At 38.5% G+C, this 20,717-nt stretch overlaps 2 protein-coding genes across 4 annotated transcripts in view; one reads left to right on the forward strand and one right to left on the reverse strand.

Annotated features, from left to right (window-relative positions):
- Nucleotides 1–12,751, reverse strand: rbm18 (RNA binding motif protein 18). Its single transcript, XM_052567780.1, has 6 exons — nt 12,564–12,751; nt 11,725–11,838; nt 5,061–5,187; nt 4,472–4,552; nt 1,254–1,342; nt 1–1,033 (listed from the first exon to the last, which is right to left on the reverse strand). The coding sequence occupies exons 2-6, from the start codon at nt 11,829–11,831 to the stop codon at nt 871–873; spliced, it is 567 nt and encodes a 188-aa protein (XP_052423740.1). The 5' UTR covers nt 11,832–11,838; nt 12,564–12,751; the 3' UTR covers nt 1–870.
- LOC127966637 (ribosome-recycling factor, mitochondrial-like) overlaps nt 12,737–20,717 on the forward strand; it is a 16,850-nt gene continuing 8,869 nt past the window's right edge. Inside the window, exons 1-4 of one of the 3 annotated variants that reach the window (XM_052567778.1) lie at nt 12,778–12,874; nt 14,729–14,855; nt 17,150–17,320; nt 17,621–17,773. In XM_052567778.1, the coding sequence (XP_052423738.1) occupies nt 17,152–17,320; nt 17,621–17,773 (322 nt within the window). In that variant the 5' untranslated portion in view covers nt 12,778–12,874; nt 14,729–14,855; nt 17,150–17,151. Of the gene's footprint in view, nt 12,875–14,728; nt 14,856–16,595; nt 16,617–17,149; nt 17,321–17,620; nt 17,774–20,717 lie in introns of those variants that run through there. The other 2 variants (XM_052567777.1, XM_052567779.1) reach the window with 2 other exon arrangements.

The raw sequence follows: 20,717 nt of genomic DNA on the forward strand, positions 1-20,717 counted from the left end.
TAGGAGGACAGTTTCATTTATTTTTGAACACGACAGAAGCAAAATCTATCAAAATACCTGTATATTTACACTTGATCTAAACTATTGATGACATCTGCTGTTGATGCCCCCTCTCCAGATCATGTGATAAAAGCCCTTTTCACTTTAGACTTAAGAAGGCAAGATATTAATAGTTAAATAAACAATGCATAATATTGTGCTTCCTTTACACACACACCAGTGTAACAAAGAATGGTAAAGTCTGAGTATGTAGATTTAGGATCATAAGACTCACAACACACAACAACACTTTCACAGGCAGCACCCCGGGCAGTTTACAAGTGAGTTACAGTAAAACAATGGGAGATACATTCTGGAAGGATTTCAAGGAAGGGATGTGAACTGAGATTTCGAAAAGGTGCAAAACTCATACAATTTCTATCACGATTGATGTGCCTCGATGATTTACCAACCCTGTACAACCGTTGTTTCTTCAGTGGAGCACAGAGGAAGATATTTTAGGGTTCAAACACCTTCGGACCTCATTGACAAAAGACGTTTATCAAAATCCTCTCAACTGCTTTTGAGTAAATGACGACAGATTTCGACTGAACCATCCCTTTAAACCCTGAAGAACTCGGATTACTTGGGTAACAGCAATGTTCAAAAAAAGAAAAATGAATTCACTAGAATTTAGTGGTTAGATTCTGCTTACTTCAGCCGTCTTTCACAGTAAAGACTCCTCTGCTGGCTGAGAAACAGAACAGCACTACCGATCAAAGGTGTTGGACTTTCTGCTCTCATAATACATTACAGTCTCCCACTAGCCAAGAGACAAGAGCAGCTTAGCTTATCTCCGCACCCCTCACACCTGGACAGTTGTTGGAGAGGTCATCTCCTGAATCTGCGGAACGGCTTGTGGTAGGGCTGGGACCTCTTGTCTCTTTTATCGGAGGGTTTGTTGTAGATGTACGCAGATGGGCCAGTATAGTCATCTGGGTTTTCTTCCATCAGCTGCAGCTTGGCTTCGATGGCACGGATCTTTGCATTAACGCTTTAAACCCAAGAGGAAAGGGAATCGAGAGAAAAGAAAAGAGCATTAACCTTTTTATCCAGTCCAAATGGGTCACTTTCGTCAATGTGAGCTCAGGGCCATTTGGAGAGGGAACAGTTGAGAACGAAAACAAAAACAGGAGGGAAAGTCAACAGGAGAGATTCGAAACATGGAAGAAAATAATGGCAACTGAGAGATTTTGAGTGGTAATGTCTCAAACCCTAGTGTGGATGGCAGCTCCTCGGCGTCGCTGGACGAAGGCTCTAAACTGGCAGGCACATTTTTGTCTCCTCTGAAGGGTTCAAACTTCTGAAAGGCAAAAAACACACACCAGGATGGATACAAGACAACATGCACTAAAGGGTTGTATAACTTGCTGGGCCTTTAGTAACTTCAACTAATTTGGTTGCTTTAGAGACCGGGAAAAAAACAAGAGTTGGCTGCTTATTAGTCATATGCTCCCTTGGAATAGTGTGGGAAAAGTTGGGCTATGCAACATCATAAACATTCATTCCACTCAAAAACGTCCATCCAACAACCCTTGCGACCATGAGGATGATGATGATAGCTCTTGGGAATCTGTGGGGAATAAAAACAAAGAGATTTGATTAGAGTCTAGAAAATTATTTACAACTGGCTTAGACTTTTATTTAGGAATTTAGGATTCTAATGTATCGAAACACAATTAAAGACACTTTGAAGCTGCTTTAACGATGCATTCAACTTCCATAATGAGACACGTTTATTGAGTTGAATTGGATATTAGGTGTCAAATAGTGTGGGCTGGGACTCGTCTCTGTTTTAGGATGCGGGAATTTTATCTGCTTGGATTGGTTTTGTTTGAATAATAAAGAGTTTGCCAATGTTGAGAAGAGCTTGTTGTTCCAGATTCCTAAACTGAAGTAAGCTTTGGCTTGAACATACGCAAATTATACTTTAAATCATTCATTATGAGAGTTGCTCTTACTTTTCGAAACAATCAGACCTGTTGGATGATAAAACAGGTATCAAATATCAAGTACTTTTGAAGTACTTTGATTTGTTTCCTCAATAAAATAAATACAAAGTGTGACTTATAGTCCGGAAAATACGGTATATATATATATTTTATTTAGTTTAGCCTGCATAGCTTTTGTTACAAAAGCAGAAAATCTTATCTAAAATAATGTAATTAATTTATGAGTACATTTTGCACATTGAGACCAATGACAAGTAAATATAACTTCTGTAAAACCACTTTTTTTTTTTTAAATACAGAAAACCATAAAGCAATATTCTAACAGCCTGCCTCTGACCTTTTAGGTTACAATCATTTAACTTCTGTTTATTTTCCTTTAGATCGCTGCACTCCACACAAACAACTACGTATAAAGAGGAAGCCATTTTTTTAAATGCACCACATTTATCAGAGCGCTTCTCTGAACCAGAGGCCTTCAAAGGGCACAGCTGATAAAAACCCAGTGCGGAAGAATACACGCAGGGCCTTCCCAGACCAATCCAACACTTTCACCAGCCTCACAATGAGCACAGTGTTGGGTTAGCTGCTCAAGAGGACCTGGGACCAGACCGGTCTTCTGCTACTTGTTGTCAACAACTGTGCACTGTTGACCTTGACCCCGGCCTGGTGTCCCGCTCCCATCAGACGGGGAGGGGCAGAGGGGTGCGATTCTCAACCATACAGGATTTCCTCACTCCCAGCGGCAGCTGCCTATTGTTAAGAAGCCTGGCAGCCTCAGGAGCCCCTCACTATGGCTCAACTATACATGTGATCCATGATCTTCATGGTCTGTTTTGTTGTAGCAGAACCCAGATATTCCACTGAACAACAATAGAAGCATTTATTAATGTCAGTGATGGACTGAAGTTAACGGCATGATGCTACAGTGTTTTTAGGTTGTTGCTTTGTGGTTGCTAAGGTGCTCTGAGTGTTGCTAGGATGTTTTGAGTGGTTACTGGGTGGGCTTAATGGCCCAAGTCAAAACAGCCCACCCTCAAGTCTACATGGCAGCACACTTTTCTGGATGTGCTAGTTAAATGCTGTTTAAACCCACCATGTGTGAGACTTTAGCAGTGGATGTTTTTCCATGGAGTGTTTTTCATGAGCGCAGTATCAAAATATGAATATTTATTATGGACAATGGCGTAAAAAATGGTAAACGTTGGCCTGTGCGTTGTTTGTTGCACTGTCATTGCTACAAATACGGACGCATGAAAACAACGACGACTGGTGGAAAAGTAATTAGCATTGTGTGGTATTAATTTTCACACATAAAAATGATTAATCAAATTACTGGGTTCACTGTTGGTCACAATCTTCTTTATTTATACAATAGCATTCAAAGATTTGGGGTCAGTAAGTGTTTTTTCTTGTTTTGTTTTTTTTTCTTAGCAAGGATTGATTAAATTTATAAAAAATGGCATTTGTAATGTTACAAAATATTTGTTTCAAATAATTAAATTCTTTAAAAATTTCAATGCACAAAAAATATTAAACAGCAAGAATAGTTTTTAACATTGTAAAAGCAGCAGATCAGCATATCAGAATGATTTCTGAAGGAACATGTGAGACTTGAGTAATGCTTTACATTACATTTACATGCTCTAAATTTCAAACATTACATTTTAAAATATATTACAAATGATGTTATTTTTAAATTGTACTAATATTTCACAATTAAGACTCCTAATATTACACTTCTTTATAAGGCAACCTCTGTGAGCATAAGATATTAAGATTATCATACTGATCCTAAATCTTTGAACAGAAGTTTATCATTTCTAATACATATTTTTACTGTGGGGAAAAAAATACTAAAGTAGGATTAAAAAACAGAATCAAGAAGTTTTAATTAAATTTTTTCATTTTTTTAATCAAGCTAAAAAAAAAAAACAATTATCAAAATTAAATGTGCAATTATTTCAAATGAAGTAAATATTATTTCAAATAAATGCTAATTTTATTTGAGCAATGTTATGTTTTATTTACTATTTTTAAATTAAATTGTGTTATGTTTTTTTATATGCTTTATAACAGCCAACCTGCTCTCAAAAATATAAAATATCACACAACAAAAAATGAAAACCCACATGACATTCAGTTTGAACAAGGCCTATGATATTTTGGTGTCTAGATAAGGCTTTTCTTCAATACAACTTTAATTTTGTATTTTGTCCTGTTTTATCATTCTTAAGGCGAAAGTCTGATCGATTAAAACAAATGGGTAACGTTCTTTTAAGGTCCCATTCTCACTATTAACTAGTTTCTTATTCGCATGCACATTACTAGCATATTGGCTGTTTAGTAGGACTTAAAGCACATAATAATGCCTTATTCTGCATGAACATATTTTATATCCCTTAATCCAACCCAAAACCTTATGAACTATTAATAAGAAGCAGATTGTGTGTTCCCCATTCTCATGCGATACCCACCTTTACCTGAGCATGAGCCCAACGCACCACTAGCTTCTTAGAAAGAGCCAATTTTCCATTCAGACACTGAATAGCCCGTTCAGCCTCCTGTGATGGACAGAAAACACTGATGATCACAAATGTTATGCTTTTATAATGACCACAATCCTGCCTGCATCTATTATCAAGTCACTATACTCTTCTAAAACGATCAGGATTAGAAGAGTTTGATGCCTATTTCTGAAATCCTCTATTAGTGCTGTGCTGTTCAGAGATCGTCTCTGAAGTGTCTGGATTCTGAACCTTCCTGTGTGTTTGTTTGCTACTTTCTAGTTTCTGGCTGTTGCTGGAAGCATGGCGTAATGATAGGGAACAATAATGGCTGATGATGGATCACTAGTTTTCCAAGCTCTCACGAAGGGCGTGAATGAGATCTGTAAACACACATTTCCTCTTCAACAACACCCTTGGGACTGCCTCATATTACCCTCCAGAGAGCCAACGGTTCCTTATCTGCATCAGCTGTCTGGGTGCCTCTTAAAGACTTGCATATCATTACTGGATCAAAACTGAACAGTGATTAATTCTCAATGTTGTAAAGAAGAACGAAGAGAACCTCTTTGGTGTGGAAGTTGACGAAGCAGTATCCTCTCGGCTGGCCCTCCAGAGGACCGGACTTGTGGAACAGGAAGTCAAACTGCTTCACTTTGCCAAACTTCTCCAGGAGCTTCACTAGGTGGTACCTGCAGGAACACAGAGTGATTTTATTTTGAAGGTTAATTGCCTTTTATCAACATACTTGCAAAAATAGGGGTTCAGCAGTCATCATGTCATGACTAAGGACACTGGAATTATGAGCGATTGTAATCATAAGGCTTCCTTTAACAAATGGCACTAATAATTGTACAGACCAAGAATTAAAAAATGAGTGATTAAGGCCACAAGGGAATAATGCATGTCATGGTGTCATAATTCTTTGTAAGCAAGGCTTGATCAGAATGACAGGGCTCTTTACACCTTTTTAGCTGCTGTAAATCTTTTATTCACACAATACAACGGATACAGCAGAGGGATATAAAAAAGCGGAAGACTGAATTCCCTGAAGAGTTTCATTAAAGACAAACAATGACGACGAGTACAGCTTCTATAACCTGCTGTCATGGAAGCAATACATCCCTTATTATTGGGAAAAACAGTACTGGTTATTTTGTTAATTAATGAAGGGTGATAGAGTTGAATGTCATTTTGGACCCCACTGACTTACAACGTAGACCAAAACAGCTGAAACATTCTTCAACAGCTCTTTTTTTGTGTTCCATGAAAGAAAGAAAGAAAGAAAGTGATAGCAATGTAAGACAGGTGAATTTGAAATGTTGCAAGCCAGATTCAAATTCACAATGCCCACATGGTCACCAAGGTTCAACGTGAAATGGCATTTGCAACTCATTAAATTCCAAATGTGACATATTTCCAAGTGAAACTGAGATGTGCATCCATTGGGAATTGATTTGTGAAAAGTGGGTGTTGCATACCAATACCGGCTTGGCGTGGTCTCTATATGAATGAAAGCTGAGAAAGAAAATAGAGGGTTTGGTGACATCAGCCAAAAAAGAATCTCTAGTAAAAGAAATTCTTCAATAGAGCTAGAGAACTCTTGTAAAATAAGAATAATGAATTTCTTTCCAAGAGAACTTCACGCTGAACCTGTGCTATTCAAACAAAGAGAGCTTCGTGCAAACAGTCTTCTTCCAACAACCACGTTCACAGCATTCGAGAGCAGTCTAGCATGCAGTCTGTGCATAAAAGACAACGTTTGCAAGTATCCTTGCTTCTGCATGTTCACCTGTACGTCATCCGAACCGTTAACATTTCATGTGACTGAACGCTGCATGAACACAACTCCATTTGCACCTCACGTTGTTGGAAAACAACATCTGGCGAAAGAAAAGTCAAGGTTCACTGACATGATGTTTGTTTTTTGTTGTTGTTGTTTTTTTCGGTCCAAATCTATGAATTTATCAAAAACACACAAAAAGTCTATTTCTATAAACAATTACTTGAAAAACAGGTTTTTCATAAAAGCGGTATTCATCTAAAACAATTTAGAGCATAAATAACATTAAAAAGTGGTACGTGTACTGCATTAGGCTAACTACTTGTCATAGCACTTGCTTATCATTGCTCTTTTGTTGATTCTGATTGCTTCCATTGTCACCATTTGTAAGTCGCTTCAGATAAAATTGTATGCTATATGACTAAAAGTATATAACGTGTAACAGATCTGCTATTATAATGAAGAAGAAAAGTCTCTTAAAAAGGATGAAACTCTTGAATAGAAAACTTCACGTGTTGGCGCCTGGAGCCTGGGCAGAGCACTGACATAGAGCGTTGTTTTGCAAAGAGCATCCCGAGTTTGAATCCCGTCTCGAGGACCTTTGCCAATTTCACCGCCCTGTCTTATTATAAAGGCAAAAATGCCAAAAAATAAAAAATCTGTCATGAGGTGCAACCAGTGTGCAGAAACATGAAGGGGAAAATCAGGATATGGTATCAAACTCATATCAGTGTGTCAAGGTCGAAGTGCCTACTTGTCGTTAAGATTCAAGTAAATATAAAGCAACTTGTCGCTAGTGTTGGCATCTTCTTCAGTTATTCATCTTGACGTAATGGCATCACATGGGCATCCCTGAAACCAAAATCTAAAGATTGAGTAATGCAGCTCAGGAAGACGTTCAAGCACTTCCTGCAGCTGGGAAAGCTACCGAACTGAGAATCAAGAGCATGCTCAAGACATGCTGGGGATAAACAACAATCCATTTGTGGAACTTCTTACTATATTGTTGTTCTTCCAGCATGACAGCCAGAGCGTCTGGGAGTTGCCGCCTGCACCAAGACGAGGAGATGCCGGGGATTTCTTTATTGTTTTGGATGGTTGAGGTTATTTTTAATCCTGGAAAGGTAGGAACGCAGATAGAACTGGGGGTCCTGGCTTCGGTATTAATGTTTTCCCCTCCTCTCCCAGGAGCTTTTCTCCAAGTAGTACTTTGCACTTTCCCAGCCACCACCCTTTCAAGCTACGACCACGGGATCTTCCTGACTTGCCACAGATTGAAGCATTGATAGTGTCCCGATTCAAAGGGACAACCTGTAGGTTTTTTTTTTCAGACCACAATGCATGCCCCCAGAGAGCCACAAAATGTGCAGTTTGGGAGGAAGAAGGGGTCCGTCCAAGGAGCTTGGAGTATTTTGTGAAGTGTTGACTTGAGCCAAGCATGTCATCTGTTCGGGCCAAAGAAGTCGGACCCCTGCCCACCCACCTGCAGCGTCTCCCATTTCAGTATCCTAACCCAAACCTTGAGAAACGTTTAGCAGAACAGAATCAAAAAAACAGCACGGATATCAAGGTCAAGGAGCGATTCCAACAGACACGTGTCTATTTCAGATGACTGGAGGGTGTGGTCTGAGGCCAGTGCTGTTTTCGTCCTCGGCCGTCCCATCGGATAGGCCTCCTGTTCTCTTCTGCCAATGTAACGGACAATGCAAAGCAGGCCTCCAAACTCACAAACAACCTGCGGCACATGGTAGATCCATCACCGGCTCTAAATGGGCCCCAGCGGAGCATGGACAGGTCAATATGTCAGCCTGTTATTACGACAGCAGCCCCTGCTTTGTGTGAACGGCTGTATCCGCCACAGGTCTCAACTGTGGGAAACCAAACCTGAAAGAAAGTTTGTATATTTGTGTCAGAGAGACTGTGCATGTGTGATGGGGTGGAGCTCTCGAAATGTCGACGGATGTATTCATTAGATGGAAAATGCGAAGATAGGTTGTCATCACTGTCCTCTACGTGGGTTGGTCGAACTTCAGCACCTGGTATCTGAAAGTCACTCAAGCTGAAGGATAAGTGAAGGTGGTTCTGACAGAGGCCAAAGTGCTTGAGAACTTGTGAGACACCTGTGACCCTTTTTGGGCTGTGTCCCATTACAAATCCTAGTTCCATATGATGTGGATGTGTACATTGGACATGGTGATATTGGGACAGTGATAAGTACGTCTGTGCTACTGAAACAACTTTCCAGTTTTAAAAGATTTAAAAAAAATGGAACAGCTCTAGAAGTGGCTGACTTCTTAGGAAGTGTGCTTACTTCACTAGCGGATTGAGACACACCCTGGATAGAGTGTCGACACAGGGCTGATTTGACAGGTGGAAAGTATGAGACTCGTTCAATTTCAGCGATGTGACTTGTCATGGTGCCCGAGCACTGACTATACCACAAATCAGCATCATACATTTATACCACATTTCAGTGGAAAATAAATGCGAGGAATTAAGCAACTGTGTCCAGAAACGGTAATTTTTCCATCTAGCTACAGCTTGTGATGAATGTAACGATGATGGTGAAACTTACAGTCAGTAAGGTAGATGGATTAGCACTCGGGAGAAACCGTTTACAGTGAAAGAACAGATAGATTTTCTTTTTGTCTTACTGAAATTTGTTGGTGCGTGTTTGCAGAACTGTAAATGTGTATGTCACAGACTTTTCCAAACCTGTGATGTACTGAGATTAATCATATTAAATAAATGAGGCTGTTTGTGAAGTGATGGAACGACTGACGAAAAAGTGTTTTTTCAATACATTACTGTTACATCAGAATCTAAGCATGAAGGCTCAAAGCTGATAGATTTTAACTTCCAAAATGTTACTTTATCTTACTAATTTATTGCAAACTGACAGAAGAAATTGTTTGTTAATGCACAAAGGCCAGAGAAATAACATGAGAAGAACTTAAGAGAGACAAATAGAGTGTTCATACTTTTTTTCAATCCCAAAAACTACTTGGTAAAACTCACAAAAACTGTGGAGAAATGTCATATTTCACACAAATATTTAAGGTAACTGTAAAGCTAAAGACTTATTTTTTACTATTGTAGTACACATAAAGGATGATATGTGACTCAAATGATTAAAAAGCATTATGAATATAAAAATGTAATATAATTCACAGTAGTATTTGTTGCATTAAAGGCAGGGTAGGTGATTTGGTTCAAAAACATTTTTTGTTATGCTAGTAAGTCCTTTCCACATCCTGACAGAAATCAAAGGTAAGTGGTCTAACTGTATTAACACTTGTGCTCATAAGTTTATACACCCCTTGCAGAATGTGCAAAATGTTAATAATTGAAACAAAATAAGAGGGATCATGAAAATTGCATGTTATTTTTCCTTTAGTACTGTCCTGAATAAGCCATGTCACATAACAGATATTTACATACACTCCACAAGACAAAATAATAACTGACTTTATAAAACTGACCCCATTCAAAAGTGTACATACCCTTGAGTAAATGTAAACATCTGTTCTGTTATCTGTTATGCCTATTCAGGACAATACTAAATAAAATATAACATGCAGTTTTCATGATCCCTCTTATTTCATTTCAGTTATTAACATTTTGCACATTCTGGTGTGTAAACTTATGAGCACTACTGTGTATCCTCTGTGGAAGGCACAAGACCATAAAATGTCTGTCCAGTCATATCCCTCAGTCCTGCCTGTGCATGTTCATGTGTTTTGGAGGAGGCGTGGCTTTGGAGAGTGATTCGCAGGGAGGGTGGGATCTTATGCTTTCAAAGCTAGCTAATTGCAAGCCTCTCCAAAATCGTCTACCCTACTTTTAAATTTAACAAATTCCCCAAAGGATTCTTAATGCAAAATTTAAAAATTGTAAAAATGTACAGTTTTTAGAAGCTGTCGGTGCTAATAGCCTTGTGGGCATTGCGGCAGCATTCAGCACCATTGCACTACAGGCGTCCTGTGTTTGATTCCCGAGTCAAAGATCTTTCTCGATCCCGCCCCCATTCTCTCTCTCTCTCTCTCTCTCTCTCTCTCTCTCTCTCTCTCCCACTTCGCTTCCTTTCAATTCTAATCTGTCCTGTCACAATAAAAAGGCAAAACATTTATAAAAAAGAAAGAAGTTTTTAGAAACTTTTATTTTGACAGCGCAAATAAAATATTAATATTTTTGGTTTCAAACTATGCTGTGTAATATCCAGTACATACTGTATGCACAATAAGGTTTACTTAGCCTTTATTTGAAAAAATATGATTGCCAGTGTGCACAAACTTAACAGAATACTTGGTTACAATTACTTCCTTTTTATTAATGTTTTAACCAATTTTTTTTTTTTACTTGTGAACTTTTTTTTTTTTTTAATATAAATTACAATTATAAAAAAAAACTACCTTGCAAAATTAATAATATTAGTTCCAATTGTTTTTTCATACTGATTGATTTTGATCACTTCAAATTTAGTAAATATTTAAGTGCAGAAATTGTCATGCATGTTATTTCCATTATATAATGTAAATTCATATATATCTGCTCTTATATATTTCACCTATTGATCATCCTGCTCTCTGAGATATTGGCACTGGCATCAGTCTTTAAACATTATACACCAGTAGACTACTACTGACCACTAGTGTTTGGATGACCAAAAGAGCAAGATTAATAGTTGTAAACAAGACCACAACTCCTAATTGTTGTAAAAGGTCATCCCATCCAATCCAAAGCTTTTACCTCATCTCCTTGGTTTCTACGTAAATCTCTCTTTTTTTTTAACTGCTACAGAGCAGTGCTTAAAATACCTTTTCACCTCCCAACTCAATTACTGATCTCAATTATCCACTTACTTGGAAACCCCAGGAAAAATTTGCCTTTGGGTGAACGCTGACCTCACATAACAGGACTCCACCACTGTGTGCCTGTGTGTGTGTGAGATCTGCAGGACCCTAAAGTGGAACCCCCTACTACAAACACTCCCAGCATGTGAGCTAATTAATCTTCCCAATCACCAGCCTGTGGGCATCACGGCTGTTTTCATTCAAGCAGGTTATTTAAAGAAAAACAGAGGAGCGAGAGGGAAGGAAACGCCTGTCTAGACGCCAGCCCGGGCAAGCCATACATTTTCCAGGGGCGCTCCAGCAACGTGTGCTATTTCTCTCGTGCTTCCCTTCTGTGTCACCCAGCCACCCCCTCTCCACCTTGAGCAGCCGCTACAGGTTCACTAAGTAAACACGCCAGGTGAATGAGAAATGATGGCAGGCCCTCAGCAAAACAGGTCTCCACGGCCGAGCGGCTCTCTTTAACACGCCTAGTCTTCATCTGCTCATTCTCCAGCACAAAGACACACTTGGCTAATCAATCACCCGGGCAGCTCCGCAGGTCTACCTGGGAGGCAGTGCAGCACTGGTTTACTGCACAGACAAACACTCACTCTGTGATTTTAGGGTCAATGTTGCCGATCCAGAGCCGATGACCGTCCTGTCCCGAGCCACCGGACAGGATGGAGGCATTCTCCACAGTCTCTGCAGCAGACTGCATTAGGCTCCTGAGAAAAGACAGAGAGCTGTTTCAATGATGCTCAGGTAAGTATGTGCCTCAGGTATTTGATTTGTTTAAAAATATATGTAACTTTCTTCCATCTATCAAAAGTTTCTATTAATAAATCTACCAGTCTGTCCATTTGTGAGTGTGTCTATCTATATATCAGTCAAACAATCTGTTTATCTATCCATCTGACTGTGTCTATATATATGACTGTCTATCCTTCCGACTTGTCTATATATCTGACTGTCTATCCATCCAAGTGTCTATATATCTGTCTGTCTAACCAACCAACAATTGATCTACCTATCTGACCATCTAACCATCTATATATCTATCTGAATTTCTATCTAACCATCTATCTGTCTATCAATCTAGCTATATATATAGACTAAAGTATATATCACATACAGACCATCTTTACATAAATGCTCTGACTGATAGCCACACGTTTTATTTTATAATGACAGTGTGATATATGCAGAAGAGTTATACCTTAGGCCTCTTAGTGTGTTAATAATAACGACAATTACGTCAAATGCAATATGAAGACGATAATATCAAAGATTATTTTGTGTACAAACACTGTCATATTATAGAACAACTGTAACTGATAAATAACATAAACCTAGTCGAAAAATAATAAATTTTCCATATGAATGGTTGTTATGCTAACAACTAGCAAACAATATTAAGAGATTACGTTACGTAGATTATCAGAGCACTCACCCTTCACTTGTATCCTCTGTTGTTTAGACCTAAACTAAAGATACTGTGTATCAAATTGGGTGGCAATGCCTCAAAACCTAAAATGAATCTCGTATATCTGCCACACGAACGAGTCAGACTCAACATTGAGTGTAGCCAGTTAGCTTAGCATGCATAACATCAACAACGGCGCCGGAGAGTGACGTTGACAACCGGCTTTGATGACGCAGAACACTAAAATGCGATGACGTGTGCCCTTGAGCTGCCCGTGTTGTCAAAAAGGGACTGTTACAAGCCATGCCTGCTAAGACACATTTTTCTACATGAGAAAAGTGAGTATGTCTGAATAACACTTGTGTTGTTATCTACGTTAGCGTGATGAATGTATTTGTACTCGCTGTGTATGTTTATGTTTGTAGCAATGTATGGGTTTCTGTATTTTCAATGCTTGGAGTAAAGTTACATGTTCTGTACTACAGTGTGCTAATGCAGACTTGACCTGACGTCAAATGAACAGCCTGTCTGTGCTGAGAGAAAAAGAAAAAATCGTGTCCATTTAAATAATTTCTTGGGTAATGCTCGGAAACATTGTTATTAATACCACAGGGCATAAAGAAGTAAACGGCAAAGGAAAGTACGTGTTGTTGTTTTAGTTTCAGAACATAATATCCATATAGCACTGGTTAAGGTCTTGTTATAGGTTGCCACTAAGATGATGAATTATTTAACTTTTTCATCAACTCAAGCTTCTGTTCTTTAAATGTTCACTTTTAAGTGTTTTGCTCTGATAAATGATGGATCATACACTTAAAACCACTTCCTTCTCATCTCTGTATGCAAAATATAATACTATTTAATAAGCTATGCCTGTAGATTTTAGATTTAATAAAAGAAACTGAAAAATATCCTGAATGCTCTGACCATACATTATAGAAATTAAAATATAAGCATTTCAAATGATTAAGAAATAGAATATTTGTAAAATGAACACGGTTCAATCAGTTTTATAAAATAAATAACTGGACATGATTATTATTATTATTATCTTTTTTATTTGTTGTTTTTGTTGTTTTGCAGCAACTCTCTATTTTAAGGCTGTTTAATTAAAGACATAGCTCATATTATATCATTATTAATGTACCTCATTTCATTTATTTATTTATTCATCATTTATAAATTTATATATTTCATAATAACAATAAATTAATCAAAAAATACATAAAAAAAATATGATTCTTTAATAATGGCTTGAATAAACATTTGGTGTGATACATTTTTTTTTTTATTTACATAATTTTGACTTTTGGGACATAAATACCATACTATATACACACACACACACACACACAGTGGGTATGGAAAGTATTCAGACCCCTTTAAATTTTTCACTCTTTGTTATATTGCAGCCATTTGCTAAAATCATTTAAGTTTTTTCCTCTTTAATGTACACATAGCACTCCATATTGACAGAAAAACACAGAATTGTTGACATTTTTGCACATTTATTAAAAAAGAAAAACTGAAATATCACATGGTCTTAAGTATTCAGACCCTTTGCTCAGTATTTAGTAGAAGCACCTTTTTGTCATATACAGCCAGGAGTCTTTTTGGGAAAGATGCAACAAGTTTTTCACCCCTGGATTTGGGGATCCTCTGTCATTCCTCCTTGCAGATCCTCTCCAGTTCTGTCAGGTTGGATGGTAAACGTTGGTGGACAGCCAATTTCAGGTCTCTCCAGAGATGCTCATTGAGTTTAAGTCAGAGCTCTGGCTGGTCCATTCAAGAACGGTCACAGAGATGTTGTGAATCCACAGTTATTTTAGCTGCGTGCTTAGGGTCATTGTCTTGTTGTTAGGTGAACCTTCGGCCCAGTCTGAGGTCCTGAGCACTCTTGAGAAGGTTTTCGTCCAGGATATTTTGTGAAAAATTGAAGGGGGTCTGAATACTTTTCATACCCACTGTGTATATATATATTTTTGCAACAACTGTATTTCCAGGTTTTTTTATTAAAGGCATAGCCCACCGAAAAGGTAATATCATGTCATTATTTAATCCCTCATTTAATTTTGCTGGTTAAACAATAAGAGAATAACAGAATGTACACGCTGCTCTTTTCCATACAATTCTAATGAATGGTGTCCAAGGATTGTTAAAGAGTAGTTCACCCGGTGTGGATGTTTTATCAGCTGTTTGGACTCATTCTGACGGCACCCATTCACTGCAGAGGATGAACTGGTGATCAAGTGACGAAATGCTACATTTCTCCAATTCTGATCAAGAAACAAACTCATCTACATCTTGGATGGCCTGAAGGTGAGTACATTTTCAGCAAACTTTCATTTTTGGGTGAACTATTCCCTCAACAGCCCTCACTTGCATTGTAAAAGAGCAGCAGGAGCATTCTGCTAAACACCACCTGTAAGTGTTCAACAGATGAAATGAAGGTGAATAAATGAGGGTAAATAAATAATGACATGCTCTTTCTTTTTTGGGTGAGTTATGCCTTTAATTAAAAAGCTTTGAAATACAGTTACTGCACAATGTCAGTTTTCATGCACTGGCTTAAACTTCTTGAAATCCATCCACTGGTTTTTATTACTGAAACCCGAGCGATATGCAACACGGTCTCAGTTTTCACAGTAAGAACTGTAAGAGTTCACACTGTAAACATTTCTATCATGAGGGGAGACAACCGCTCTCATTCCTACCAGCGAGCGCAATGTAACCCACAGACCACCTGTGCAACAGTTTTTCTGCTTGAAGGCCTCTCTAAAAACTGCCATCATCTCTTTCTCCATCCACACCCCGTGTCGGACAACTCCCATCTCCTTAGGACGACAAGAAGAGTCACGCTTTTCATTTTTTTGATCTGCGTCTAACCAGAACAGCTGCGGCTCCCATTGAACCTGCAACAAGCATCGTCAAGAGCCGATAAAAATCTCAGCTTGTGCGTGTTTGGGGGAAAGCTGCAGCGGCTGCTGTTAGACCCATGCCACGAACTTATCTTTATCACAGCAACTGTAAAAACACACGGCCAAAAACTTGTTTCAGTCTCTATCCTTTAGAGAAGCAGAAGCCAGGCTGTATTTTGACTAGCGGGATACCTCACGCTAGACAAAACAAAGACCCAATGACAGAGGCGCAAGCAACCCATGAGCGAGCTTGTTCCAGAGCACCTGCAGAACAGCGCTGTTGTTACAGTCCACGCTGATAAACAACCAGCGTTTGAAGATTTATGCTACTAAACGAAGTGGCAGTGACACACACATTGCAGGACTCAGAGTCTCCGCTAATGAGCTGATGAGTTGAATCAGATGTGTTCGATTAAGCAGACATCTCTAATGTGCAGTGTTGGGGGACCTCCAGGACCAGGATTGAGGAGCACTGCCCTAACCCTGAGTATTACACTCAGCACTGTTTGTGCTGTGGACAGGAATGATACGTCAACTCGTGCGGCTGCAGGGGAGTTGTGCTATTACTTTTCTAAACCATCAGACTTACCATTTTCACCAGGCGGATTATAAACAAGGTGGAAAAATGTATAAACTTACATTTGAAGAAAAGTCCTGAAACATATCAAGGGACTAGAATATAATAGAAACTCAGGGATGGACTTTTTTGACTTGAGCCAGGAAGAAACACCTAGAAAACACAAGCAACATGATAAAAACATACTAGATTGCTAAATTGTCATAAAAAAATTTTTTTTAAATTTGCCTGCATTTTTTAATAATTTGGCGTATGGAATGGATTATGCTACATTTAATACATATATTTTACATTTTTGTATTAAATTAATGAAAAAATTGTAATTATAAAATTAATATTTTATTATAACAATTAACTAATGCAACTAAAAAACACAATTACAATTAAATTGAATAAAGAAAAATAATCAAAACGCAATTCATAAATACAATTACTTGAATAATTAAAACATTTAAAAAAAAAATTGGGGATATACATATTAATAATATATTAAAAATATGCTTTTTTTTCACCTGATCAAAGTGATGTTGTGCAACTAAATTATATATTACAAACCCCCTCGGACCCTCACAACTGTCTGTCAAGGTCAATACGTCTTTTAAAATATAAGTAATTTGATCTTTTATGACAATAAGATCAATAATAAAAAATTAGACCGTGAAATTACATGTTCACAGTGGAATTACATCTGAGCCATTAAAGTTAAATGCCTTTAAAATGTATATAATAGTTTGTATATAAAACCAACATAAAGTAAATTAATTTCTGTGAACTTTGCACATGCATTTTAAAGAATTATTCCTATTCTTTATCTCGAACACTCTTTATTTGTTGTTTGTCATCCACTTGTATTTGTGCTGAAAGGACAATCACGCTATTTCAGAAAGTACGCTTTTGAGTTCAGTTTGACTCTGTTGATGAAACTGATGGTTTTCTTGTCCGTCTCTGTAGATGTCTTTTTTTTTATTTTACAGACGCCCCCTGGTGGCAACATTGTGTTGTTGCTAATGTGTTTTACTCTTTTTATTTTTCTCATTATCTATATTTAATGTAAAGTTGCTGTATGTGTTTATCATCCTTGCATAAATCATTTTCTCTCCATGGTATTGTGACCACAGACATGGCATTGAGTCATCTTAACCTCCTGCGACCAGTACTGTGCAGATTTCTGCCCTCCGTTTCGAGGACCCCGCTGGTGACCAGTTCAAGAGTCCCCTCTCTGCCCCACGCGAGCTGTCCCACAGTCCTGCCCAATCATGTCCGGCATTATGCCACCAAGAAGAGTAAAGGTGAGTGGAGCACAGCCGCTACTCATCCCTCACAGAGCCACAACAAAGAACATCCAGCATAGGGGTAGAAGTGATATTGTGTTTGTTTCCCATAGCCGTGCTTGTTTAGGTTCACTCAAGTGGGTTTAGAGCCCATATGAAGGGAGGAGAGATTCCCTCTTTTCCCGTCTGAAATCCTGCTTTCATTTGTAATTGCTAAGACAATCAGCCAGCATGCTGGTCAGTCTTTCATATCTATCTCCTGCTCTTCTTTTGAAGACATTAATGTTTCTTTCTTCTTTGTTGCTTTTTATATGTTAGCAAAAGCAAAAGGGCAGACAGCTAAAGTGAACATCAATGCGGCGTTGGTGGAGGATATCATCAGCCTGGAGGAGGTGAAGGAAGACATGGCTGCTGTCCTGACTACTCTGAAAGAAGATTTCAGCCGCAGCCTCAGCATTCGCACATCCCCAGGTCAGGACACACAGACACTGACACACAGGCAATCCTGTGCTTTTTAACCTGTAACTGGTTACACTAGTTAGCCCCCACTGGTAAATGTTGTCACTACACCATCTGGCTGCTTTTTGACCACTGGAAGCCATTCACACAGGCACACAACAGAGGAATTACAAACTTAATTTGGACTAATTATGCCAATTAAGTCAGCGATGTGTAGAATAAAATTATTTCTCTATAGATTTATCCAAGTTTAAAAGTTCAATTCTTGCAAAGCAGTTAATGTCCATCATATTATACCTCATGTTTGATGTATGATCATGTAAATGACATTTATTGATCATTTATACAATGTATTATAGTACATATATAGTAGTAGAAATTTTTAATTTAATTCCATTTTCTTAAATTTCAATTAATTTCAGATATGGATAATATAATTAAATGCATGCACAAAATCTTATCCTAAATCGAAGACATTGTTTGCCTTTTGATGACTTACTATATTTATTTATTTATTTGATTTAATGAGAATTCGTAATGTTTAAAGCGAGACAATAATGCTGCAAAAACAACAATATTTTATTATTTTAATTACGTTTTAATCAAAGGTTTTAATATACTGCATTTCCATTAAGCCTTTCTTGATTTTTGAGTAATAAAGTGAACAAGCAATTGAATCAGAGAATTAAGGAATCACAGAAATAAATGTGACTTCTGAAGCCATAAGAAGCTTTATTCATTGAAAAGCTTCTCTCATATAGGATCACATTCTTATATATACTTAACTATTGTGTACATTCAATAACAAGACACAAGATCCAGTGCTGTTTGGTGTCACTGATTTCAACCTTGCTACATCAGTGCTCGCAAGCTCAATTCCTGGAGGGCCAGTGCCTAATTTAACCCACCTATCTATAATTTGCAAGCAATTCACCACACCTTTATTAACTTGTTCGGGTGTGTTAGGGTCAAAACTAAACTAAACCGGTTGTTGGCCCTCCAGGACTGGACATTAAGAGCCCTGATCTGCATTATCAATGTCATGTTGAGGTTACACAAGGCTAGAGTAGTATTGTGTTGCCTTGTCCTCCCATGAGGATCAATGCACAACAATCCACCTTTGCACGTTCTGGCCGTGACCATTGTTCCGAAAAAAGGTGGGGTCACCCTGTTTGCGATCCTACTTCCTAAAGTACATCCAGGTCAACCCCGTTCACTCTAGCTCAATCCCAAAAGACCCAGCTGCTGGGCATTTGGGACTTGTGGTTGTGGAGTCCATGCTCTTTCCTTTGACCTCTTGACTTGCCGGTCCTTCCCTCCTTGCTCCAGCTTGGTTCCTTGGAGCAAATATGGAAGCTCAGTGATATAGCAGAATCAAATGACGTTCTTTTAAGCAAATGACGGACTCATCTGGATTTAGTTAAGCAGCTAGTTTATTGTGAAGGACAGGAGAATCACCTTGGCTGGGGGAATGAGGTTGCGCAGTGCAGGATTAATGTGGTGACCCTGTGTCTGGGCACACAACATAAGGATTACGGCCTGTCGGTCTGTCATCTATAGGATTGAACGCTTACGTTTGGATCTCCACAAATATACCATCTCTTGTTCCAGATAAATCTGCCGTCAGAGGACATTGCTTCACAGAGACATTTGTATTTTTCCAAACACCTCATCGGTTCGGTGTTTCCAACTAAAGGCTTAAACAGTCGTCATGTTTGTGGTTCATCTGCAAGAACGTAAATCAAAAACCAAGCCAGTGTTGCTTCTGAATATTGACTAAAATTTATGTTTTTGAAACTGCCAGGGCAGCAGGTGGTATCATGACCATAAAGAGCACATTTGGCTAATAGCTTCCCTGTTAAACCTCATGGATCTTTAGTGGAGGAAACAGCTATATGTTTCATGGAAGCGTTAGCAGATGTGAAGGCTTCCAGGTAGCACACACACACAAACTGAGGTGGGATCCTGGCCCAATTTGAGATTGAGGGTTGGGCACCATATGCACTGTTCAGTTCCTTAGAGATTGGACAGAAGCTGAAGTATGCTCTTCTTAGATGTTACTGTTCAACTGAATGGCAGAATGGTGCATAGATAGAGAATTTGAAGTTCTCAAGTGTTTTCTTTGGTCAGAAAGGCACATGCAGGTTCTGAAAGATCAAAGGTGCGTCTCAGCTGTTCTCAAGTCTTTAAGAAGTGTGGGATAAAGTAAGGTTAGACTGGGGACAAAGGGCGGGAGACAGAAACACTGCTGTGTGAGGGAAGGCAGATGAGGGAAGGAGACATGCTGGCGAAATGCTCTGGTTTTCTGTCTGGAGAGAAAGGAATGGGTGCTTTCATCCCTCAAGGAAAGCGAGACGTGTCGTCACAACAGACATCGAAAAGTGCCTTTTCTTTTGCAACCTTTTAGGCTGGTTGGGAATGGATCCAGAATGCAGGCAAGTGTCTAGTTGACAGATAGTGGAGGTAGTTATTGCATTTGTTTTTCTTGAAGGGATAGTTCCCCCAGCCTTACATCATTCCAAACCTGACATTCTTTCTTCTGTGGCATTTTGAAAAATGTCTGTTTTTTTGTACATACAATGGTACATACAGCGTTGTTTTGGGCCTTAATGACTTTCATTGTATGAACAAAAACAGTCGAAACATTCTAGAGTTCAGAAACATTCTTTTTTTCGGTTCATGAATTTCCTGAGAATGGATCCCATGACCTCGGTGTTGTTATTGCCTTTACTCTTTGAGTTTCAGCAACAATGCACAACATCTTGTCAGTTGCTTACTTTCCATTTTTGTCGCTAACTCATTGGACCGCTTTCATTGGTCCTGTATGCCATGGCTAATAACTGTATATCAAACAATCACATACACTCTGATTAATTGTGATTTTTGATGCTTTTCACTTTCAGTAAAGAGAAACATTTTGGATTTCAGCCAAATTCTCACCATCAGTTGCTTATTA

This window comes from Carassius gibelio, chromosome B10, assembly GCF_023724105.1.
Source record: "Carassius gibelio isolate Cgi1373 ecotype wild population from Czech Republic chromosome B10, carGib1.2-hapl.c, whole genome shotgun sequence".
NCBI classification, from domain to species: Eukaryota; Metazoa; Chordata; class Actinopteri; order Cypriniformes; family Cyprinidae; genus Carassius; species Carassius gibelio.